The sequence below is a fragment of the Prenolepis imparis genome, unplaced genomic scaffold (genome assembly GCF_030444845.1).
Source record: "Prenolepis imparis isolate NDT839.2.m4 unplaced genomic scaffold, iyPreImpa1.0 SCAF_1, whole genome shotgun sequence".
NCBI classification, from domain to species: Eukaryota; Metazoa; Arthropoda; class Insecta; order Hymenoptera; family Formicidae; genus Prenolepis; species Prenolepis imparis.
Genome location: NW_028141159.1, coordinates 19,005,930 through 19,032,543, shown reverse-complemented (window position 1 = coordinate 19,032,543; position 26,614 = coordinate 19,005,930). Strand labels below are relative to the sequence as shown.

Genomic DNA, 26,614 nt, shown 5'->3' with positions numbered 1-26,614 from the left:
TTGCATAATTGAGAATTCAGAAAAATTAATATAGAGTAGGAAATGCTTTTGAAAATGAAAATTGATGAAGAAGTGACACGTGTGTACGATTTTCTTTCAGAGGCTGGTAATGGCGGCTTGGGTTTGTCGATCACTGGTGACGGAGAAGTCAAGGTCGAAGCCAAGGATAACTACGACGGTTCCTGCACCGTCGAGTACGTTCCTACGGAACCCGGCGACTACGAGATCGGCATCAAGTTTGCCGAGCAGAATATACCCGGTTCGCCGTTCAAAATCGAGGTGGTGTCGGACTCGGAAGCGAAGAACGTGATCGCTTACGGGCCCGGTTTACAACCGGAGATGGTACGCGATGGTGTGCCCGCCAAGTTCACTGTAGACACATCGAAGTGCGCGAAAGCGGCGCAACTGGATGTCAGATTGTCGACCGACAAAGGACAAGCGCAAAAGCCGCAGATCAAGAGCAAAGGCGATGGTCTATACGAGGTGACGTATCAACCACCGCCCGCCGGAAGTAACGTGCACATCGGTGTGACCTACGACGGCGAGGACATCAATAGTAGTCCATACAAGATAAAGGTTCTTCCCACCGTCGAACCCAGCAAGGTGACATTGTCGGGTCCCGGCGTGTCACCCGTCTGCACTGCTTCCTTCCCCACTGATTTTGTCGTGGACACTTCCGAGGCTGGATACGGCGATCTCGAAGTTCAAGTTGTGGTGAGTAATGCTATCAATTAAACGCGTTTTGCTTTGATACTGTACATTTTAAATATATAACAAATTCATATAACAAAGTGCACTTGCAAAGATAACTACATATTATACGATTAAAAAGAAATAATAATTAAAGCTATAATAATCAATTAATAAATACGAGAGAAGTAAACATAGAGAATTCTCACAAAATCAAAGCTTATTTATTGATATCAATGATTTAATTTTTTTTATTTTTGTGTAAAGTGATTTTTATAAGGAAAATAATCTCATATGATGATAGAAAAGCAGATTGGTAAAATTCAATTATTAAAAAATTATCTGATTAGATAAAATAATACCTGAGATCAGTTGTAACGTAAAATTTGTAATATTTTCGATTTTTGTATTAAATTAAGTGTTACGTATATTGAGGAAATATAAATATAATAATTTATAATTTAATGTTTCCTGCCAAATGTCAGAGACTTTGTAACACAAGTATTTTTAAATTGTGTTAAAATTTATATTATTATTTTCTTTTAGTTATATATATATTTTTCTATTAAATGTATCTTTTTTTCTTTTTTATTTAAATTTGTTTTTTTAATCATTTGAAAGCCTACGATAATTATTACGGAAGCTGATGATGAGCAATTGCAAGGAAACAGTTCTCCGACACTTTGAAACATCTAAGGAAAATTGAATACCTTCTGGATGAAATTGCAATCCTTCTAGAGAGAGAGGATCAATTATTTTAAAAAATTACTTTAATCTCACACAAGTTGTGCAAATCTTTATATTATTCTCTCTAAATATTTATATTAAATATTATTATATATTATTATTATATTATTTTTTATATTTTTATTAAAATATATTACATGCATTAAAAAATGGCAACCAAAATTTAATAATCCTTTATATCTGGTCTTATTCATTTAAGCACTTATTCACTTTAGCATTATCATTATTAGCATATAGTATGCAATGATGTTATTACTATGAAAAAAGTAAAAAAGGCGCCAAGTACACGCGCCAGTTAAAAAAATTGTTATATTGTTACTGTTATGGTGCGCGTATTTAGCGTCCTTTTTTTTTTTTTTTTTTTTTTAAGTAAGTTTTTATATACATAGATATATACGTCTATACATATACATATATATGTTTACATATTCATATAAGCAATATATACATATACATATACATAGATATGTACATGTACATATATAAAAGAAATAAAATATAATATATCAATTACATCACTGGCGGATCCTTGGGCGTAATGAGTATAATTTACAGTGTATCTTATTCTTATATATATATATATATATATTATATATATATAAAGAATTTTTCGCCTAATTATTTTCATGCAACGAAATTATCTCATCATTTCGTCCTATGTCTGACTTAATCTATACTTAATTCTTTGAATGCGTAATGAGTATAATTTACAGTGTATCTTATACATACATATTGTATATATTATATAGATATAAAGAATTTCGCCTAATTATTTTCGTGCAACGAAATTATCTCATCATTTCGTCCTATGTCTGACTTAATCTAAACTTAACCCCTTGAATGCGTAATGAGTATAATTTACAGTTTATCTTATACATACATATTGTATATATTATATAGATATAAAGAATTTCGCCTAATTATTTTCGTGCAACGAAATTATCTCATTATTTCGTCCTATGTCTGACTTAATCTAAACTTAACTCCTTGAATGCGTAATGAGTATAATTTACAGTGTATCTTATACTTTTATATATATATATATTTTATATATATATATTTTATATATATATATATATATTATATATATATATAAAAGTATAAGATACACTGTAAATTATACTCATTACGCATTCAAGGAATTAAGTATAGATTAAGTCAGACATAGGACGAAATGATGAGATAATTTCGTTGCATGAAAATAATTAGGCGAAATTCTTTATATCTATATAATATACATATATATATAAAAGTATAAGATACACTGGAAATTATACTCATTACGCATTCAAGGAGTTAAGTTTAGATTAAGTCAGACATAGGATGAAATGATGAGATAATTTCATGCACGAAAATAATTAGGCGAAATTTTTTATATCTATATTATATATGTACACACACACACACACACACACACATATATATATATATATATATAAGTATAAGATACACTGTAAATTATACTCATTACGCATTCAAGGAGTTAGGTTTAGATTAAGTCAGACATAGGACGAAATGATGAGATAATTTCGTTGCACGAAAATAATTAGGCGAAATTCTTTATATCTATATAATATATACAATATGTATGTATAAGATACACTGGAAATTATACTCATTACTCATTACGCATTCAAGGAATTAAGTATAGATTAAGTCAGACATAGAACGAAATGATGAGATAATTTCGTTGCACGAAAATAATTAGGCGAAATTCTTTATATCTATATATAATATATACAATATGTATGCATAAGATACACTGTAAATTATACTCATTACGCATTCAAGGAATTAAGTATAGATTAAGTCAGACATAGGACAAAATAATGAGATAATTTCGTTGCATGAAAATAATTAGGCGAGAAATTTTTTATATCTATATAATATATATATATATATATATATATACACTGGCGGATCTTGGGGGGGGGGGAAACCCGCCCCCCTTGCAAATTAAAAGAAACAGTTTTGCTGAATCCGTTTAAAAAATATAAGTAAAGAAAAACAAACGTTAAAGAGCTATTGACGTCGTTGATCCTGGAGTAAAAGCTAAGCATGAAACCAAAAATATTAAATCAAATAATTTTGCAGAAACCCCCCCCCCCCCTCCCTATTATCGACGTCAGGATCCACTAGTGAACTATAACATAATATAAATTTTTAAAAATATTAACTATAAAATAATATTAAATTAAATTAAAAACATTATATTTGCTGCTTCCAATTAAAAATATTATATTTGCTGTTTTCAATATTACCAAAATAAAAGTTGACCTATCATCTTGAAAGATTTCTCAAATTATTTTGGTACCAGTATACCTATCAGAATCTTGCTTTTACTTTGCAAAATCACTATACAAACAGAGGAAGAAGGTGAAGTCGATTGTATTTACACATTCAATATGTGTAATAGGTATATGTGAGTCTTTGTAGACAAACAGATACATTGACTGTCAAGCGCCGATCAAACGACTAATAAATTGCAATTTTACTATTAATGATAATTTGAATTGTTTCAGGGACCGGATCAATCGCCGCGCAGAGTAGAAGTGCAGGATCTCGGCGATGGTAAATACAAGGCAACCTATCTGCCGGATGACTGCGGCCGCTACAAGGTCAACGTGAAATACGGCGGTAAGGAAGTGCCAGGCAGCCCGGTGAACGTGCAAAGTGTTTCCACCGGCAAGGCGGACCAGTGCAAGATCAAAGAGGGCATTCAGCACACTTTGGCTCAGGGTGAGGAATATTGCATTACCGTGGATACCGAAAATGCAGGCCGTGGTGCAGTGACCTGCCGCATCCGCTCCACTTCCGGAAGGTAAGTACTTCGGGCTCAATTTAAATCCGGTTATTTCGGAAGAGATGAATCAGAGTGGCAGAAGATACTGCGGAGGATATTAAAATTTCACTCTCGCAAAAATGTTATTGTGAATCAAATCAAAGATTTAATTCATTATTGCATAGTGTATTATACGAGATATGTAAATGTATTTTTGAAAATCTTTGCCGATTCATTTGTGACTAACATATACATATACATAAAAATTATTTCTTTTGATATTGTGTATTTACACAATATTTCATTACGGAAATATTTCGATATTTATTTAATTTTAATTTTGTGTGCCTTTAATATATGTGTCCGATTTTTGCAAACAAAATGATTTATAAGAAATTATTTTTTTGTTTGCTTATTTATGAGATGCGTATATATTTTAACATGCTAAATGTTCATTTTAATATGTTTATGTTTTAATTATTCTACTTGCTAACAATATCTTTCATGAGTTATAACTTTCATATCTGAATTGATCTTGTGTTTGTGTGAGAGCGGTTCATATTTTTACCGCATTTCTTACACTTGTGTTTTTCAATCTTCGAAAGATTCCAGACAAAAATTCCATCTTATTTTAAATATGTCGCGCCATCGCGATCTATTTATTTTTAATTCACAAGTGAATTTTCAAGAGAGTTCTTTTATTATGCTACTCTTTTTTGAGTAAATATTAAACAAAGTAAGTATAAGAAATTATTTGCTTATTGTTATACAATTTTATAATACAGTAGTAATAATCATATATTAAAGTATTTTTCTATTTCTTCTATTCTTTCATATAGTTATCATCATATAGTTATGATCAACTAGTTTTTTTCAAATAATAAATAACACATTTTCGAAACTTTATCGTTGCGGTTTCAAGTTAAGAGTTGTGACAAATTATAAAATTCATTATGCCGATTAAATAATTATAATTATATTTATAACAGGATGTTTTTGTATACAATAATGTTTAATAACAGTATATCAGGATTAGTACTTAGTTAGAGTGTAAAGATGTTAATGACTAGTCGGTCGTAAATCTTGTAACAAATTCGGGAGAAATCAGGATCATGGCATGTTGCCATTATGAACATCATGTACGAGGGAATAACACGTCTGTAGTTCGTTGCGCATCTCTGGTCGTACGCAATATCCATTGATTATCGTACTATAACTTTGAAATTAAATGTCAGTTTGATTTAATCCGAGAACGAATCTGTATTCTAGGAATATTTAATAAAACTTGGTGCTCCGACGGTGAAGAATTCAAAGTCGAATAACTATTTTTAAAAAATTAAAATTTATTTTATAACAACGTATATAAGAGAGAAATCATTTTTCAGCAATAATTGATATATATTGCTGATAGTATTTATAAAATTCACTTCTTGCAACAATAATTTTTCGGAAATTAAAATATAGATATATTATATATTTTATTATTATTTTTTATAATATTTTATATATATACTTTTTGTATATTTGTATATTTATTATTTATTATTTATTTGATTAATTTTTATTTTACATTTTATTTTATTTTAGTTTCGCGTTTATTGTATTTTTATTATATTATCGTATACATATAAGTTATGGAAATTGAAATCTTATTACATTTTATTTAATTTTCTATGAAATATATATATTAAAGTTAATTTTAAAAAAACACATGATGCGGTTTAATACAATAGCTTATCTTATATTATACTAGTCATCAATTAAGTAGGTTAGATGAACTAGATATTCTTCTAATTAGCATAGCTGATGCCAAACTATAAATCATTTTACATTCTTTCTTTGAAAAGGAGCCACATTGGAATTTTGCCGTAAAGTAACTTGCTTTGACTGTAAAATCATTTGTTCGTTAATTTATGTCATAGCAGTTGAGTTGAGTTCAAAAATTAAATTTATTTCTACAATACTTTATTTGACAATCATCATTATGATCAATAATCGTACGATAATCGCATAATCATCTCGTGAATAAACTTTTTCAGCGAAAGTTTTTCTTTCTCAATATAACAGGAAGAATTACAAAATATTATATCCAAAATTTTTATTATATTTTTATACAGTAAAAGTATATTAATTACAAAATCCATGACATTGACGACATAATTTAAATTATTTTTAATCACATTATTATTAGCGTAAAATTAGATTAATAAATCGCATGATGATATAAAATAACTTAAGTTATTACTATCTAATATTTCTTATGATGAAATTTGTTTATCGCAATGTCAAGTTGGAGATAACATAGTGTTATGAATTTGTACGATTATGTCCTTCGTGATCGTATTTCGAGATTTCTAGAGAGAGACTTGCACTTTCTATCCTACACATATATCGTGCATACTATTCACGTATAACCAATGTATTCTTTTTGCAAAAATGTGTTACAACTAATCTGATCGACTATAAATGCATTCTGAACGCTAACAGAATAGCACGCACAGCTGCTATCTCATAATTCATCGTATTATCCTACGTTGTTCAAGTTGGCAGTGAGTGTCTTTTATCAAGAAGACACTTCAGAACGGGCCAAAGTTTTTATCCCGTGTATACCAGATGACAAAATGCCACATTCCGTTTAGTCTCCTATAATAAACATCACTTTCAAACTATATTTTATGTAAGACAATGTTCTGTGACAAATAATTGTTTATATTTCTACAAAATAGAACGTGATAGCATTGATGAAAATAGATTTTGTTATTTTTTTATATTACTTATCAAAGTTTTCAATTAATGTAAGAAAAATATTTAAAAAAAAAAACAAATAATAGCAAATTTTTAAAAGTTTAATAATTGTCTACGAATCTAACGAATTCCAAAAAAAAAACTTATAGACAATATCAAATGTCGGAATTAATTTAATGCGTTATATACATTACCTTAACACAAATTAATAATCTATCAACAGATTTGTGGTTTCTTGCCATAAGAAGAAAATGCTTGTCATTTAAATCAGAATGTATGAGTGACAATATATTTTTTTTTTCTAAAATATAACTTAAAAATTTTAGTTGTGTGATAACTGTGAATTTTATCTTCATCAAGGGTATAAAGAAATTTTTTAGTTTATTTATCACATAGCTAAAAAATTATTTTATGTTATTTAAAATTGAAAACAATTCAAATAATTAAGAATAAAATCATAAGAAACTATCAAAATATTCGCATGATTTATTGTTGAATGAAATTGCAGCGCAACATCACGAAAATTTACTCGTAAATTTCTTGAATGGATTGTTCTATATTTTAATACGTGAATAATACGTCTCGGTCGATGATTTCAGCGAAGTCGTTGACATTGACATAGAAGACAACGGTGATGGCACAGTTAACATTTACTACACTGTCGCTGATGCCGGAGATTACACCTTCAGCATCAAATTTGGCGGACAACCGGTGCCTGATGGATTCTATACTTTCACGGTAATTATACACACAATACTTTATTTTAAACTTTATATAATTTATTGTTCATATTCATGCGAAATAAGATTTTGCAAAATTCTTTTGATAGCGTTATCATATTTGACATTAATTATTAAATTTTTTATTAAATTAATTTTTTTTAAACTTTCTTGAAAACTTCTTGCTATTTTATACTTACATTATATTTATTATACGAAAGAACTTCTATAAGTAGAACATTCGAATTTCCTCTCATTTATTTATACCACAAAATGTCTTAGTAAATGTGTATCGAGTTCATCTCTGCATCTGCAATGATATATGGAATAATTATATGAAACTAGACCGTGAAGCGTGCGCTAATGAAAGCGCTGTAGCTTGCTACTACTTGAAATCTTTTCTTTATTATCCCTTTTTGAGGATATGATGCACCATATAATTATATTCAATAATTATAAAATGATACAAATTAATTAAATATTAAAAGAAAATTGCTATAGTGCTTTAAAACATGTCTAGGTACTAATTACGATGAAACACGAATACTCTGGAAAATTCATATTACGTGTACAAAAGAGGGAGGACGTGAACACACAGAGAGAAAGAAGATGTATAAAAAATTATGCATATTTATTTAGCAGATCTTTAACGTAAATTTGGAGAATCGATCTTTAATTCTAACTTTATCAAAATGTTTTTTAATTTTTAATTACTATGATTACTTATGGCAAAAAAAAAACAAGCGGTCACCATGGAACGAAAGAATTTAAATCTTTTTTATCTTCCAACGTGGGTGATTGTAAATGTTTCATCTTACGAGCATCAACTCTTTTCGAAGAATCGCGAGACGAAGACTAATGATGCATGAACAGCAGCATATGTATCTCCTCATAATCACGTCTTCTCGATACCGATCCGGATGCCCGGATCGACGAGCTGCGGGGTGGGTGGGGCGCGAGGTGTATCTAACTATAGAGGCAACACGTAGTGCAGGATATTGTCGCGTAGTCTCCAGAGAAACAGTCCACTGCGAAGGCTCATCGGGACCGCATCCGCCGGCACGTAATCGCACGAATCCTCGCTTATCACCCCCGTGGACCCCGTCGCGCTGTAACACGAATTCCTCTCCAAGTAACATTCACGCGCGCACACACGCATATAAATCTCTCGCTATATATCTGTCTTGGAGTATGTATATCCCTCCCCATCTCACGTGCATGGACTTCCTCTAACTACTGTGTATGTATGCCTGTGTGTGCGCACGCGTGTGAGTGCTTTCGTCATCAAGTGGTCCAAAGTGCCTCCGATCGCAAGTGCTGGAACTATAACTAAAAGTCGAAAGCTACAAAAAAATTTTATTAATGCTATTTTATTAAGCGCTTCCCGAATATTTAATATTTTAAATATCAAAAATCTTTCTCATTTTATTTTTTAATATAAATGTTATATAAATTAAAGTAATATTTTGATCACAAAGATATGCTATATCTGACCATTCAATTCTTTCTACTGACAAAGCAAAAATAATCAAACATTATTTATTTTATCAATCTTTTTACTTGTTAGGAGAAATCAGTAGAAACAGTCAAATGTGGTCAGACATTATTCGATCGACTTTTTTCGTTGCCAGTAGAGGAAAACTAATATAGCCTGACATTTCTCTCTCTCTCTCTCTCTCTCTTTCTCTTCTCAGAAAGTTTATTTTTTCTGATATCTTCCTGTTATTTTTATAGATTTTTTTATCACCTTTTATCTGCTTTTATTTCGAGATCCGATTACTTCGTCGCGAAGCAAAGTGTTACGAAGTATAGAACAGTGTAGAAGCCGGTGATATAAATGCTTGCATATTCATGCGGTCGCTTCAACGCTTTGTGATACTTGCTTAATTAGCCTATACTAAATTTAAACGCTCGAAAAAAATAATTGTTTCAAGATACATTGCTTTTTTTATATTGATCGAATGAAGTATTTCACTCATAGTGCTGTTTTCGATTGTTGTAAGCGTAATTCAAAGCTGTATTATCAAAAATAGTTTGAAAAGTTAAGTTAAAAGAATAAATTTTTGTCATATTTTGCTTTACATTTCATTATATTGTTTTAATAATTTTTCAGAATAATATTTTGCTTCATTATATTTGGAAACAAAAAATAATAATTAAATAATATTACTTTAAAATATAGAAAAACTAAAATGAATTTTATTACATTATTTTTCAAGATTGATAGAAAGAATTTAGGATAATCAGAGAAGAGAGTATTTTTACAAGAAATTTATTTTAATGCATCGTTTATTTGATTGCCTGCATAGAGTGACAGAGAGAAAGAGAGAAATCATATCACGCATCATAACTCTCTTCACGACGTGCCTGGTGACCATTCTATTGTAAGATGTGACATTTAGTAAGATGTTTGTACCGTTGAGACATCGATTGTATTCTGAAAATTAAAGCTGTGATCCATTTTGAAATCCAATACGTGTTTCGTCGCCGTCCATCTTTTAGCGAGAGCTCCTAGACTATTTCGAGTGCGACTCAGGCTTTCCCAAATTTATAAGCAGGAACGGAGTGGGTGGCCGAGGGAGACGAGGGAGTGAATTAATACCGCGAGTTAAATTAAACCACGTGCCACGATTCACAAAGGCAGCTTTGTACGACATATTTCTCTCATCGACCTACGTCGATATTTATCATTATTTTATTTGCTTTTGTCCTAGAATTGCTCTTAATTAAAAACTTTTGAAATAATTTTTGCGATTGTTTATAATTAAAGATTGTCAAAATTGCCTAATTTTTTTTGCTTATCGAAGAAAAATTGGCTAGTTTATTTAACTAGCCAATTTTTCTTCGATAAGCAAAAAAAATTAAGCAATTTTGACAATCTTTATATATTAATAATAAAATATATTATTACTAATGCGATTATGTCATAACCCGAAAAACAGTGATATACACTTGGAGTGTTTATGTGATAACTGCATAAATAAAACATTCCGTAGGAGAGGTTTGTGAATCTCTTGCTTTAATGTCAGTTTAATATAGCTGAACTGTGGTCATAAACAAAACGTAATATTATATTTGGAATTTATCCAAATGCACTGTCCTTTATATGATTGCGTATTTAAAATTTTTCGTGAACATTTTATTATATATTTAAAATATTATTAGCTCATACATATATACTTTGTCAATTTATATCATCATTTAATTAACATATAATTAAGCACTATAATTATAAATTACAAGACTCATAATTTATAATTGTTCTCTCTATAAGCACTCTTTTAAAAGTTACATTTATTACAATAAATTATACATTTATTTATTACATTTTTATTACATTTTTAATTATGTTGGCAATTATGTTAAATTAATTTTTATTTTAATTTAATTATATTATTTAAAACTTATTATCCAGTAATTTTTTTTATTCCGTGAAAATCCTACAAATATAATCTTGCAAACTCTTATAATTCTAAAATCGATTTTCTTCAATTGTTGGTAATATCTTGTCTCATCAGCTGTCACTTATAGATTTACAATTATATTTATATCGCATCCTGGTCGCGATTATTTGCATTCTTAATTCTTTTGTAATGTGGTTGAGTGGGGGCTAGGTTGGTAGCCTAGGGGGGTAGCTATTATGGTACATGAAATTGAGCATTGTGCCCGGAATTACCGGTTGGATACCAGTGAGGCGCGAGTTTCGTGTCGGCCACCGACGTAGAACGTTTCCTCATAAATCGGTGAAAGGTGACAGCTGGTTGTTAGGCACGCAACCAATCGATCAAATAATCCCTTGTAAAGGGATCAAAAAACGACCGCGGATCTTCGGGAGGCTTAGAATATGGCACCGATCTTATGACTGTCGCGACTGTCCGCGGACTGAGTGAGTGATATGAGTGGTCGCGATAAACTATCCTAATTATTTCTAATAAAAAATAAGGAATAGCACGAATTTTTGAGTAATTTAGTTGACAAAGTAATGTTTTGCTCTTAGCAGCTTTTTTACTGCTATGTAACTTTGCTAATAGGTAGAGGAAAAATAAGATGGAAACGAATTCTATAATATAGGATTTAAAAGAGAATCTTTAATTTTTCATCTTTAATTTATATAAGAAATATGATATTAAAAATAAATAATTAATATATATATTTTTAATTAATATTTTTTTATGAATTAAGGAAGAGATATTTATGGTGATATCACTTTGATGTCACCGCATCATATTTTGCACCATGAAAGCAACTATTTGCGTAGTACGTTCGGTATCTTCCCCCGAAAGCTAATTTTGGTTTCAGCTGCAATATTGCATCTTGATATGCTTCGCGTAGTATTTCATATCTTTTAATTGACATCAATTTTCTGGAGAGAAATAATATTTTAATCTACTGAATTGGCTTTTGCAAGTGTTTTGATTGAAAAAAAATGAAACAGAGTTTTATGCACATAAAAAATATACAATAAAAGACATGAAATACACAATATACAATAAAATATACATATAATAATGAAAGATTATCCTTTTAATAATGTACAGTTATTATTAAATTGATGGCATACTAAGAAAATTAATAATTTCTGTAAGAACTATTTTCTATGAGCTATGTTAGTAACTGATAATTGTTTTCTTTTATAATTTATTAAAGTTAATTTATTAAAATTTATTTAAATAAATGTCGTTACCATAATCAGTTAAAACTAACTAAAATGTAACTTGGCCCACAACAAAATATAATTAAGCTCAATGTTACCGTAATTGCGAATTAGCCTAAGGTAAATTCATTACGCACAGACTTCTTATGATGAGAATTTTGCAATAATCTTGTCTAAGTTACATAATAAATTCTTTACACGCATCGCACTTTGGCTTGCGACCAGAATCGAAATACGTAGATTCTATCGTAATGAGGTGTAACGTACACCATCTCCCGATTTCGAAAATTCCTGCGCTCCTCTTTCCTGTGAAGATTTCGCAAGAATTTTATTAACGCCCGCAAAAAATGAAAAAGAAAGCTTTTTTTAATGCTTGGCACCGCTCCAGCACTGAAATATCTTATGCGATATCATGTGATATTACAATCCATTGTCACCAGACACACGCTTTTATCACATCATAACCCAGTCACATTTTTATTTACACAGCAATTCTCCAAAATCTGCATTTTTTATAAAAATAAATGAAATATCGATAAGTAGTATCGATTTAATATATTGTATATTTTACTGAAATATAATTAAGATAATTATCAATTATGTATAATAACATTATAGATTATTTTCTTTTTCTCTTTCTCTATTAAAGTATTGTAATTATCTACAATCTAAGATGTAAAGAGAAAAATATTTATATTAATAGTGTTAATTAGTGTCTCAATTTTAATAATGTTTCAGGCATCCGAAGAATATCGGGAACATAGCACGCACAAAACTCAACGAGCTCGTAAGTCAGGACAGAGACAAAATCAACACGTCGTTGAGCAGCGCAGTTCCCTACAGGAAAGCTCTACTGTCACCACAAAACGCAGCAGCCAGCAGGAATTATCGAAGAAGAATTTCAACGTTATCCGGTTGAATTCCATCCCACTACCTCTTGCGAGCGGTGGCACAGTTATCTGTGAGTATCTGGAAAAATATCTTTAAAATACAATATCTCAAAAATTTTTTTTCGTGAAAATAATTGAAATAAAGAAACTAATTTTTGTTTAGAAAATAATATTTTTCAAACGATTTTTTAATACCATCGAGAATTTTGCAGCAGCATGTATGTCGCATGCAAGCATAAGAAAAAATATATTACTTAATTATACGTTTATGTATGTTACTTAATTATCGTTGATGCTTTGATATACATGCAATCATACAGATTAAAAATATAGATTTTTTAATGCATAGTACGATTAATTGGATTGGTTGGTTACTGGAAAACATACTGTGACAACTATCGATTTAATTATTTTATATTTTATAAAATTGAAAAATATTGATAATAATAATATCTTTTATTCATAATAAAGATCGAAAATAAAATATTTATTTATAAAAAATTGAAAGATTTTACAATTACATTCTCAGCGCAATGAGAATAACGTGGATGCATCGTACGACTTATTGTCGTCTTGTACTACTGCGACAAAGAAATATCAGATATTTAAAAACACAAGATATGTAAAAACATAACTATAGCAAAATAATAAATTATTGTACGAAATTAATTAAGTTGAAATTGCTGTCAATGAATGACAAGCAAAGTTCGCAAGTCTGTCTGATTTATTTTAACTCGTACTACTGTAAGAGTGACGCGCTTTTATTCGTCGAAATTACAGGTGATTCTTTGATGCTCTCTTCTTTTGTAAAAAGTGTTTCTAAAACTTTTTGCAAAAAGATCTCATTATGTGGCGGGATAAAAATTTTTAACTGATTTAAAAGATTTTTTAAATTAATTTTTTTAATACAAAATTTTTCGATAAACTTGTTTATCGCGTCAAACTAATATTGATCAACGTAATATCGACATGATATACATTTCCATAGTTATTAATTTATTTTCTATTATTAGTTTAACGACAATAATCAAACGCAGCATCGTCGTGGAACTGACCTATTTAATGTGCAGAAATAAATCTCGAATTTTACTGCGCAATATATACACTGAGCATGGTTGCTCTCGAGATTTTACGATGTGGAATTTTTTTGTTTTGTGCGAAATGGATTCGGCGCTCTCAAATGTTTCCAGATGAAATCCTCTTCATTCTTTCTGCAGGATGATTAAAAAATAAATCGCTTTTAAACTTATTTAATGAACATTATATAACGAAAGAATTATCACTATTTATGCCTATACGTGCAAAAGCAGAGGCATTAAACTTGATTGGATTTCACATGTATTTGGTAATTTGTTAGTGAGACTGAGTAACGATCGACGCAATGCTATATGACATTTCGAGATTAACAGTTTAAAAACTTCAGCATGATAGATCAGTAGAATAATAATTTTATAATAATAAGGTTAAAAATTATTAGTTGAATTTTAAATGTCATTATTAATAGATAAATAGATTAATGTTATAAAGATTAATAATGTTTTTAATATTCATATTAAACGATAGAAGGAATGGAATGAAATAAGCCTCTGCTGTTGAATAACATTGTAGAGATAGATAATCAAATTTTCTCCCGACGATTGACGCTAATGAATAAGGAGACTGCGAGTAATGTGATTCAATTATATGCAATGTTCCGCGATTGACCAACAAGCATTAAGAGAGCCTCAAGTGACAGACACGACGGACAAATTATCGCGTTTTATCCACCACCTCGCCAAAAATATGGCGAGCTGGACAGGTCGGCCGGTACGTGGAAGAAGAGTATATGTATATCGCGTGGATAAGCGCGACATACTGTCCGCGATATTAATATTGGCTGATTAAGTAGCTCCGGATGCACGATACTCGTGGTTGGTCCAAAGCCGAGTCTCGAGATTTCGAGGACGATGGCGAGTCCAAAAAGAAAAGAGCGATCCCTTCCAATACCATTTCGAGACTCTTTCCTCACCTTCCGGATCAGACTCATCCTCTCGCGCTCGCGTGCAAAGATCAACCGGACCTCCGATTTTCCGGTCGACGAACCCGCGCGATTCCATTCCGGACGCGTTTCATCTTGCCAAGAGATCTCGTTGCTAAAGTCTTGCTCGATAAAATTTCGCGTTTTATAATTTTTATTGTAGTTTACAAGATGATATATAGCTTTCATTTCAATATACGTTTAGCATATAGTATCACGATTAAGAAGCAAAGGACGCTGAATAGGCTGAAGAATAATTTTGAATTGGGTCGTTGCGATTCTGGCAAATTATTTACGATATCTCCGGTGACTCTTAAGCGCTGATGCGTGTGAAAGCAATGGATTACACGGTGGAGGTTCAACGCATCTCACGCCTGTCCGCAATTAGTCAACCCCGGCCGGCACTCGTTCCTCTTCGTCATGATGATTGCGGCGCGTGTTAAATACGATTCGCTTGCTTGACGACTTCCTTCGGTAAATGAAACGGCGAGTACCACGTAGTCGAGATGTTACACGCCAAGATTTTCGTCTTGTCTATCTTGAGAATTCCGGCATTTCATCCAATGTGATAACAATTTACGTAACCTATGATAAAGATGAACAGAGGAATCAAAGCAGAATGGAAGAGAGACTCAAAGGAGGATATAAAGAGAACTATCTTAAGACTGTATGTGTGTTCAAAGAATGTTTCTTTGGATGCAACTGCCTTTGTCTTTCTGCGTACATTTCAAATTCACTTTAAATCAAGAATAGACATTATGTTTCTTATTAATATCAAAACAGATAAAAGCGAGAGAAATAATTAAATTATCAAATTGAATAACAAGCTTTAGGAGACTTTTCTCTAATTTTATATTTAAGATTAAAGAAATATTTATTGGATGATTGCAAAAGTTCGTGCCCGATTTGACGTTATTACCACCATCTATGCAAATCGGGCACGAACTTTTGCAATCATCCAATACATAATGCTTAAAAAAATTTAATATAAAGAAGCTTCTATTTTAGAGTAAGATGTCTCTCTTCTCAGGCCAAAAAGTAATATCAAAAATAAAGATAATAATATTCCATCTGATGGTCCCTCGTCATGAGAAGTATCATGTTCCAAAGACGGCCTCGAGCCGTCTCCTTCAGCAATCAAAGGCAATATGTCGAGCGCCCGGCAACAACGTCATCGCGAGCGCGCCTAATGATGGTCGCGTCGTCCCGTTCCCGATTTACCCCGATCAAGTTGGTCTCGTCCAGCGTTGATCTGTACCAGCCACGAAAGTCGTCCATTCGCGACTCGTTGAGAGAAAATGGCGCGATTACCACAACATACTTACATATATAATATGTATAAAATATACCTTCATTCCCGTGCGCCGTCCTCTACACCTGCGCCATAAATCTTGGCGGACCAGGTGCGGGCGCCACGATGCCGACCATTCGCTTCCTCCCACCAGCCTCGGAATCCTCGGATTAGCGCGTGCGTGAACCTCTACAGGTTCACTTTGATCATGTATATGTGTATATAGGCACGTGATTGCCTATAGACCTATAGAGAAGAATAAATCTCCTCATGGAGACAAAATGAGACAAACAGAGAAGAGAGAGAGAGAGAGAGAGAGAATTGTCGGGGAAGAGGAGAGAAAGAGAGACCAAGCAAGGATGCTCGAGAGACGAGATAGATTGGCGAACATCGCGAGCGACGCTCAATCGGCTTCTCCTGGTAGCTCTATGCTGGAAAAAAGATTACCCGGCCAGATCGACGGCCGAGCTCTCTCTCTCGTCGCCCTCACCGTCGACCGACTTTAGTGGCCGTGCAACCGTCAGTCGTGCCAGAGATGTGCCCTCGTGAGGTCGACTGACAGACGCCATCAGGCTGGAGACCTCGAGAACGAAATCGCTGGAAAACGTAGGAAGACGTTGGTCACCGTTCGGTCAGTCGGTCGGTGGGTCGGTGGGTCGGTTGGTCTCCTCTGGTCGCCCCGCAGAACCCCTCGGGGATCCTTGACTTTTTTTTAGCGCAAACACGTTACACGGTGAAGATTTATCGCCACCGATCTATTCGGGGGTTTCTTGTCCTCGGGGTGTTGCCTTCGGCACGTGACGTCGCGCTTGTAACTGGATTCTTTCACTTACGTTGAATCACCTCGATCGATATTTGGAAATGATAGAAGATTTTTTCTTTTTAATTTAATTTTCTCTTGCGTAAAAAGTATCAAAGGATAGAATCTATCAACAAGACAGAAGCCATTTAATTAAAGGGCATACAATTTTTTCGTGCGAGATTCATGTACGTTTAATCTCGCAATCGTCGTAGGTCAAAAGATCACTAGTCCTTGTGACGAAATAAAAATATAGTTCCTTTTCGTATTAAAAGAAACACGAGCAATTATTAAATTTGACGACAACCGGAAAGATTTCCATCTTAAAGTGAGTTTACAATCGATTCGCGATATAAATCGTTCAGTGCGTCGATAATAATTTACGTGATCCTGAAATACTTGATGGAGATGTTTTGGGAAAGGGAACCAGAGAAACCAACCACGTGGCAGGAGGTATCGACCTTCTATAGAGCTTGGCTAAAGAGCATATCCTGCAGTGAATTCGATCACGCCGAGCGCGGACCAATCTGTTACGCTAAAGTTACTCAAGTAAAAGAAGTTCCAGGACCAGGACTCGACTTTGCGCCACTCATCTTCCAGAGCATCTTCTATATTCATACGAGACAAGGTCGCGCCTACAAAAAATCTCTGAATATAATTTTAACAAATTTTTAAAAAAAAAAGCTTGAAAAGCTACATCAAATAATTTATAATTTATAGTGTGTATAATTAGATTATCAATCTGTGATCAGCTAAAAATTAATTTGTATATACTTGCGAAAAATTAAGTTTTTAATAAGAAAATATATCTCAAAAAAATATTTTTTTTTTATATACACTGTTTTATTAGAAAATATATTTCCACTCAATACATACTTTTTAAAATTTTATCCATTTTTTACATGTCTACAAACCACTGATTATTATACGCTTTTAAAAAATGTATATAAACACATATAAACGAAAGGAGGACTTTATTTAATTTTTTAAAAACACGATAGAGACATATATAAGAAAAATAATTTTTTCTATACTTTTGAAGGGGAAATTACTTATGCAAATTAGATATCTTCGAATATGAAATGGCGAGCAAAATATGACAAACACAAACATTAAGCGGTTATTTTTAATATGAAATTGTGTTTGGATGCGAAAACTGTAATTTTGTATATCAGTGCCAACCAATCGCGACGCACTATGTCAGCGAGGAAACTATGTCGCGTAGGTGTCCTTGTTGATTATGCCTAATAAACGTCGTTCTCTGCTCATTTTCAGCCGAAGTGAAGATGCCGAGCGGAAACGTGGATAAACCTGTGATCGAGGATAATCACGATGGTACGGTATCCATCAAGTACGAGCCGAGGGAAGAGGGCCTCCACGAGATTTATGTGAAATTCAACGGCGAACACGTCCAGGGTAAGTTAATCCATTTATCTCGCGAATTAACAGCGATTACGCAATCGTCAGGCGCGATCGATCATAGCGGTAGTTTCCAAGAATAACGCGCTAATCCACGACGCGTGTAAAATCCTGAAACAGGAGGGCTATATGAAAATTCATTCTCCGTGTAATAGATCCCGCGAGCGCCAATTTGCGCTAATAATAAATCTCTCCCCGTCTGCGGAAATTAATTTACTTCACGCGACTATCATTAAACTTGCTAATTACTTTTCACAGGTAAATATTTATTATATATTATTTATTATAATATTATCTCTTATATTATCGTATCTCGTATATTTTATTCTTAAGATATTTATTTAAATTTTTTTTTTAATTTATATAATTTTATAAGGGTAAAAATATATAAATCTCTAAATTGTTATAATATATTTTTTCTATCTCTATTTATATATTTTTTATTTTTAGGTTCTCCTTTTAAATTCCATGTCGACTCCTTGGCGAGCGGATATGTGACGGCATATGGACCAGGTTTGGTCTACGGTGTTTGCGGCGAACCTGGAAATTTCACCATCTCGACAAAGGGTGCCGGCGCAGGCGGTCTCTCACTGGCTGTCGAAGGGCCCAGCAAAGCTGAAATATGCTGCCACGACAATAAGGATGGCACTGTGTCGGTATCTTATCTGCCCACAGCGCCCGGAGAATACAAGATCACCGTTAAATTCGGCGACAAGCACATCAAAGGCAGTCCTTTCGTCGCCAAAATTACAGGTAAGTGCATCAAGATTATTTTGACATTACGATTTATATTTCGGAATGTATTTTTAGCAATGGAACTTTGTTATTATGTGACTATCAATTTTTATAACATTATTATTAATGTTTCGTAAACTTTTCATTTTTAGAATTAAAATTTCTATTTTACCGTATATTCTCCCAAGTAGATTACCGAAAAATACAGAAGAAATTAAACGCTGTTTTCAGGCGAAGGACGCAAGAGAAATCAGATCTCCGTGGGTTCTTCCAGCGAGGTGCAACTGCCGGGTAAGGTGTCCGATGCCGACATCAAGTCCCTGAACGCGTCCATTACGGCGCCCAGCGGTCTGGAGGAACCGTGCTTCCTAAAAAAGATGCCGAGCGGCAACATGTGCGTGTCCTTCACGCCGCGCGAAGCGGGCGAGCACATAGTAGGTGTGAAAAGAATGGGTAAGCACATACTGAATTCTCCCTTCAAGATCGACGTGAAGGACCGCGAGGTCGGCGACGCGAAAAAGGTCAAAATCTCCGGTCCCGGTCTAAAAGAGGGCAAGACCCACGTGGAGAACAATTTTTCTATCGACACAAAAAACGCCGGTTTCGGTGGTCTCTCTCTCTCGATGGAGGGTCCGAGTAAGGCCGAGATCCAGTGCAAGGATAACGAAGACGGCACTCTGAACATCTCCTACAAGCCCACCGAACCCGGCTACTACATCATGAATCTCAAATTCGCGGACCACCATGTCGAGGGCTCGCCATTCACTGTTAAGGTCAGTGGCGAAGGCAGCAACCGACAGCGGGAGAAGATTCAGAGGCAGCGAGAGGCCGTACCTATTACCGAGGTCGGCAGCCAGTGCAAGTTGACCTTCAAGATGCCCGGAATTACGTCCTTCGATCTTGCCGCCACCGTTACGTCTCCCGGTGGTGTCACCGAGGACGCCGAGATCAAGGAGGCCGAAGACGGCATCTACGCGGTGGCGTTCGTGCCTAAGGAACTCGGCGTGCACACGGTATCCGTGCGTTACAAGTCCATGCACATCCCTGGTTCGCCCTTCCAATTCACGGTAGGCCCTCTCAGAGACGGTGGAGCTCACAGGGTTCACGCGGGTGGATCCGGTTTGGAGAGAGGAGAACAAGGGGAGCCCTGCGAGTTTAATATTTGGACCAGAGAAGCGGGCGCGGGAACTCTCGCTGTGTCCGTCGAGGGACCCAGCAAGGCGCAAATAGATTTCAAGGATCGCAAGGATGGCAGCTGTTATGTTAGCTACGTTGCTACTGAACCTGGTAAGCCACGAGTATGCTTTTTATATTTATGCTATTTCTTTCACAAGTGAAACGATGAGTTATCGTTTCGATGCGTTTTTATTAAAACTGATTTTAAAATTGTATACGAGATTTTATATATTTGTTTTTTAAAGAAATGTGTGTGTATGCAGTGATACATTAATTAAACTATGTCACAAAAATGTTTTAAGTTAAGTGATAACAATATTTAATTAGAATATCTCAATATAATTTGTTTCAATTTTTTGTTGCTATATAAACTCTGGGAGTATATTTAAAAAACCAATAATTAGAGATCTAGTTTTTAAATGAGATCTTTGAAATTTATAACGTAATTAATGAAGTATTTTCTTTTCCAAAATTTCCATTGATTTTAGCACTTTTTATAGTTTCTTACATATTTGACAGAAAAAATATACACACATTGTCTAAAATAATAATTAGAAAATTTGATTAATTTTTTTTATACAAGTTTAAATTAATAATATAAGCTATACAAAAAAATGCAAACGAATAGAATATTTTACGATTATTTTAATCGTCGGGGAATTCAAGGAAAGGTGTAGATAATATTATCTAAAGTCATAACATATGTAAAGTAATATATTACATATTCGACCGCTAATTTGGAACTGCCTTCCAAAGAATAGACACAGACAAGATACCGGACTGTCAGTCAAAGTGTCAATAAAATGCCACAAAGTAACGGCAAAGATGGACATTCGCCAAAGTCGACATTCTCGCTTAAACAGTGCCACCACAGTTGTCGAAAATGATTCGTACTTTAAGACAGTAATGCCGCGTTCCCTAAGACTTGTTTGTTAAAATAACTTTGTTACAAGACGAATTGTCTCACGATTTATACGATAAATTTATGTATCGCGTGTATATACGCTTTGTATCGCGATGGATTATTCGCCGCACATGTATATACATAATCGATTTGCATACCGTCGCACGAGTGTGACTCACGAAAGCTCGTCTAAAATTATCTCCGTGCAAATTCTGTGGATCGCCAATGATACTCGCGCGAGTTAAATCATCCACAACGCGGACGCCTGTTGGCTTTAATACGCACGAATCTACTCACGAGGCCGTTGAATCATATTTAATATTTTTAAGAAGGATGAAACGCAATGTCATCTTATTTTCAATTTTATATTTTTGATAACTTCTACATACAGAAAGCAAACATTATGCTTCCGATATTTACTGAGAATCGATATATTTTTTTATATCTTCTCTAACATTACATTATTGAATTAATTCCGAGATCGATCAAAATCGATGAGCGCACAACAATATTATATTTTTTTAAATCTCTCTGAGAGATATCATATAATATGTCATTGAAAGAGATAAAGAACATCTTCTTTTTATATTAAAATCACAAATGTAATTTATCCTGGATAAGAGAAGCGACTTAGATTTTCGATAAAGAAGATTCGAAAAACAAGATTTTTGCAAATTTTTGACACTAAATTCGTTCGTCAGGAAGTTGCTATTGAAATAGCTTCCGTTGGTCGATGGGGCACCGTGTATTTGTGCGTGGTCGGATTTACGTTTGCACCATGATCGCGTGGACCGTAGATCAACGCGCGGGCCGTCCAAAGTGTTAATGAATCCGGCTCGGCTGCTCGTTGATCCGTCATCGTTCTATGTTTCCCTGCCTCAAACCTCCCTTCCGTCCCCCGTTGATCATCCAGCTCTCTCGGTTCCGATCCCGAAATATCGCCGTCTATATTTGTTAAGGTGGATCCATATTTTGGCCTCGGTTGGCCACTCGCGGCTGGACGCGGATTAGCGCGTGATGGTTATATTTGGGCCCCGTGGGAGAGCAGACCGGGGCGCGAAAACAGAAACACACACCGGGGGAAACGTAAAGGGGAAGAGGGAGAAAACTCGCGGACGAATCGAGATCAGGATCGACCGGTGGAAAAGTAGTAGTGGTACGCGACCAACCTCCGGTTGCAGCTGCGATCGTTCGTCTCCTTCTCTCTTCCTTCCTCTTTACTTCCTTTTTTCTCTCCTTTCTTCTCTTCTCTTGGCGCTCTTTGTTGGTCCTCTCCTCCTCGATCAAACTCTTCTAGCCACCCTCGATTTCTTCCTTTCCTATTCCGTCTGTCAAGGTTCCCTTGACGTTGGATCTTTACTTCCGCCGAAATTCGTGACATAAACTCGAGATCAATGGCTACCTTTACAGCCACCACGCAGATCGCCCTGACAGGAAACGAGCCGCAAGAATTTCAGGAAGACAATGGTTAGTTCGATCTTTGAGCGAATGTCCTCGCGAGCATCGTGGAATACGAAACAATTCATCTCAAACGTGATTTATTCAATTACTGCGTTTCACCCAAATATAATTATAGCTTCATTATACATACGTAGACCTGACTCTATGTAAATATTAGTTTCATAAAATAACAGCTTGCGTCCGTAATGTATCTATATATTTTATTTTTCGACAAAAATTATAATTCTACATGGATATTAAAATTTAATCTTGAGCGAAATTATAACAAAAATTATAAATATAAATTTTTCCCCTCCCTCTCCTCTATTACATCTTTTTTAGATATACATTATTTTATAAGATTATTTTTTATATATCATTACAGAAACTCCTATCATCAAATTTATTCTGTTATACATCTATGCTATAGCAGTATTATTTAATTCATTCAATTTACCATTTCATTTTACGTGTATCGCTTGTTTTCAGGCGAGTACAGGGTAGGAATCAAATTCAACGATCAGCACATTCCTGATTCGCCGCACAAGGTTTACATCTCGCCGGCGATGGGCGACGCGCACAAGCTCGAAATCGCGCAATTCCCCGACAGCGGAGTGCAGCCCGACAAACCGTACACGTTCCTGGTGCGCAAGAACGGTGCCAAGGGTGAACTGGACGGAAAGGTAAATACATCGCGGCCCTTTTTCCACGCTGCGCTGGTAACAAGCGTGATTGTCGAGATGCTGTAACATCTCCGCGAGCGTGACTCTCCCCGATAAATCTCCTTGCGAAAAAGAGGAGAGGAGTTGCCGTAAATAACTCGCGCGCTTGTGAAACTGTCGCATCAGACCGCGTAGGCGGGACCAAACATATTTTTACTGTGCACCATGTGTACATAGCTGGATGAGTCACATGGAGGATGATTTCGACACAAAGTAGCGTCTCCGTCATCTCACGACTTTGTAGCGATTTCTCTCAAGTCGCTCGTTTATTCGAAAGTCAGCGACATTCTTTTTCTTATCCTCGTTTCTTAAGATCCACTAATTTATTATTCTGAAAGCATTGGGCCTTGCAGAATTATATAGTATCCGATTTCTTAAAAATCGTAAAGTTACATCAAGAAAAGCAAAAGTTTTGATATTACACAAAATGTCGAAAAAAATAATGAAGATTTCCCGAAGAGGATGTTTGAGTACAGAATTATATACTTCAAGGTATAGAGTCTTTTTTTTATTATTAATGAGTAAAAATAAAAAAATCTACAATTTTATTCTAGATATTATTTGAAAGTCGACATCGTATCTTTGGCTAGGAGATGTCGAATTAAAGGTTGACCTTCCGAGTCTCATTGATCGATTCGTTACCTTTTCAGATCGTGTCACCGAACGGTATCCAGGACGACTGCTTCATCCAGAGCATCGACGCGGACACGTATTCAGTGAGGTTCATGCCGACGGAGAACGGAATTCACCAAATTCATCTCAAATTCAACGGAGTGCACATAACAGGCAGCCCTTACCGCATCAAAGTCGGTAAAGTAGACGCTGATCCGGCGGCATTGCACGCATACGGAAACGGCGTGAAGGAGATCAAGACTGGACAGAAGACCGATTTCATCATCGACACTTGCAACGCTGGTTGCGGTGCCCTGGGTGTCACCGTGGATGGACCCAGCAAGGTCGCCATGGACTGTACCGAGGTCGAGGAGGGCTACAAGGTCAGGTACACGCCTTTGGTACCGGGCGATTACTACATCAGCATCAAATATAACGGTTACCACATCGTGGGCTCGCCGTACAAGGTTCCTTGCACAGGTGCATATTCTTAATAAACACTTATAATGATGTACGAGTATATTATCCGATAAAGCTGTGTGCGTGCAAGATAATAAATATCGTTTATTCCAGGTGCGGATTTGGCGGAGAGAGGCGCGCAAGAGACGAGTTCAATCGTCGTCGAGACCGTGCAAAAGATATCAAAATCCAGGCAGGTTGGCCCGGTATTACCCTTATTCAAGTCAGACGCGAGCAAAGTGACGAGCAAAGGCATGGGTCTCAAGAAGGCTTATTTAGGAAAGCAAAATCAATTCACCGTAAGCGCGGGAGATGCAGGTACGTTCTGTCATTGAAATTGCATATATTTATCATATATTTATTAACTTGTTTAGATTTATTTTCTACAATTAAACAGATCGATCTGCATATTTAACATTGAGAGTTATTTAATTTTACAGGTTTTTTACTATTATTTATAAAAAATTATATATTGTGTCTAGCGCGTCAATCGATTTCGTAATTATAGGTAACAATATTCTCTATGTGGGGATGTACGGGCCCAAAGGGCCTTGCGAAGAGGTATTCGTGAAGCACACGGGTCGCAACAACTACAATGTTAGTTACCTAGTGCGCGAGCGGGGCGAATACATCGTGATCGTCAAATGGGGTGACGATCACATCCCCGGCTCACCTTACAAGGTCGAAGTTTAAGCCGAACCCAGCATCCAGATTAAACGCGATGCGTCTGCGGCTGCAGACGCAAGATTAGAGCTATGCTTCGTCTCGATGTAAATTGGGGTCTTGAAAATTGCGTCAAACTTGACCAAAATAGAAACGAATTAAGTGTTAATCTAGACTTCCGGACTCGTGTACTCGTAATTCAATTTGAAAATTATTGGCGAATCAAGATCTATCTAAAAATGGTTTATGTCGAAACGACGCATGGCTCGATTCCTAAAACAGTAATTGTATTTAGGAGACAATTATTGACGTTGACGATAAAAACGCGATATAACTTCTTATCGACATAGTTAATTCGCTCATTCTTCCAAAGTCCTGAGGACAATTTAAACATCTTAGAATTCTTGTTGAGACAGTAGAGCCGCGAATAGAAGCGACGACAGTTAAAACGACGATAAAAAAAAAAAAAAAAAATACGTAGGTCAATTACTCGTTCGTTCAAAAATACCAATTGTGCCTTTTATTAGATGCAACTACATTTATAAAATATATACGACATACACGTACACATGCAAAGACACGTACAAAGACGCTCCACATCCAAATCAGATTCTAATTTCATTACATTATGTTATATACATATATCATCGGTTATTAAGTATATAGATTAAATATATACTGCAACTGATTATTATAATAATAATATAGAAGTTAAATAAATAATATATTTATTATATATTATATGAATTCTTCGTTTACACTTTACACCATCCTTAGCTTTCTTGAAAAACATAAGCATGACATGCATTGCACAATGTGCAATAAGCTCAGAGTATTGCTAATAATTCAAGCACTTTGTATAATGTAGATATAAAATTAGAAAAAAACATCAATTTTAAAAGAGAAATTTTCAATTTTTTTGTTTTTTTGAGAATTTAAAATTCTATAATTTCAACATTTTAATTTTCTAAAATTTGGAAAAATTCTTTCTTATTCTAAAAAAAACTTACATTTTAATGTATGTATTATTTAATCGCGCGCGCGTTGGATAGAAATTAGTAGAAAAAAAGTACATTTTATAGAACTATAGATCAATAGTCATCAATTTTTGGATAGGTTGCGTTGCTTAACTCTATATTATTATTCTTTC

The 26,614-nt window shown here is 34.4% G+C and overlaps 1 protein-coding gene across 8 annotated transcripts in view; it reads left to right on the top strand.

Moving 5' to 3' along the window:
• Cher (filamin A protein cher) overlaps positions 1 to 26,200 on the top strand; it is a 49,073-nt gene extending 22,873 nt beyond the window's left edge. For 5 of the 8 annotated variants that reach the window (XM_083035922.1, XM_083035903.1, XM_083035912.1 and 2 more), the window contains 11 exons: positions 101 to 714; positions 3,960 to 4,258; positions 7,564 to 7,702; positions 13,076 to 13,298; positions 18,610 to 18,750; positions 19,204 to 19,506; positions 19,720 to 20,775; positions 23,498 to 23,691; positions 24,381 to 24,822; positions 24,916 to 25,119; positions 25,310 to 26,200. In XM_083035922.1, the coding sequence (XP_082892048.1) occupies positions 101 to 714; positions 3,960 to 4,258; positions 7,564 to 7,702; positions 13,076 to 13,298; positions 18,610 to 18,750; positions 19,204 to 19,506; positions 19,720 to 20,775; positions 23,498 to 23,691; positions 24,381 to 24,822; positions 24,916 to 25,119; positions 25,310 to 25,494 (3,800 nt within the window). In that variant the 3' untranslated portion in view covers positions 25,495 to 26,200. Of the gene's footprint in view, positions 1 to 100; positions 715 to 3,959; positions 4,259 to 7,563; positions 7,703 to 8,668; positions 8,743 to 11,357; positions 11,570 to 13,075; positions 13,299 to 17,074; positions 17,963 to 18,609; positions 18,751 to 19,203; positions 19,507 to 19,719; positions 20,776 to 23,497; positions 23,692 to 24,380; positions 24,823 to 24,915; positions 25,120 to 25,309 lie in introns of those variants that run through there. The other 3 variants (XM_083035931.1, XM_083035948.1, XM_083035940.1) reach the window with 3 other exon arrangements.
• The last annotated feature ends 414 nt before the right edge of the window (positions 26,201 to 26,614 follow it).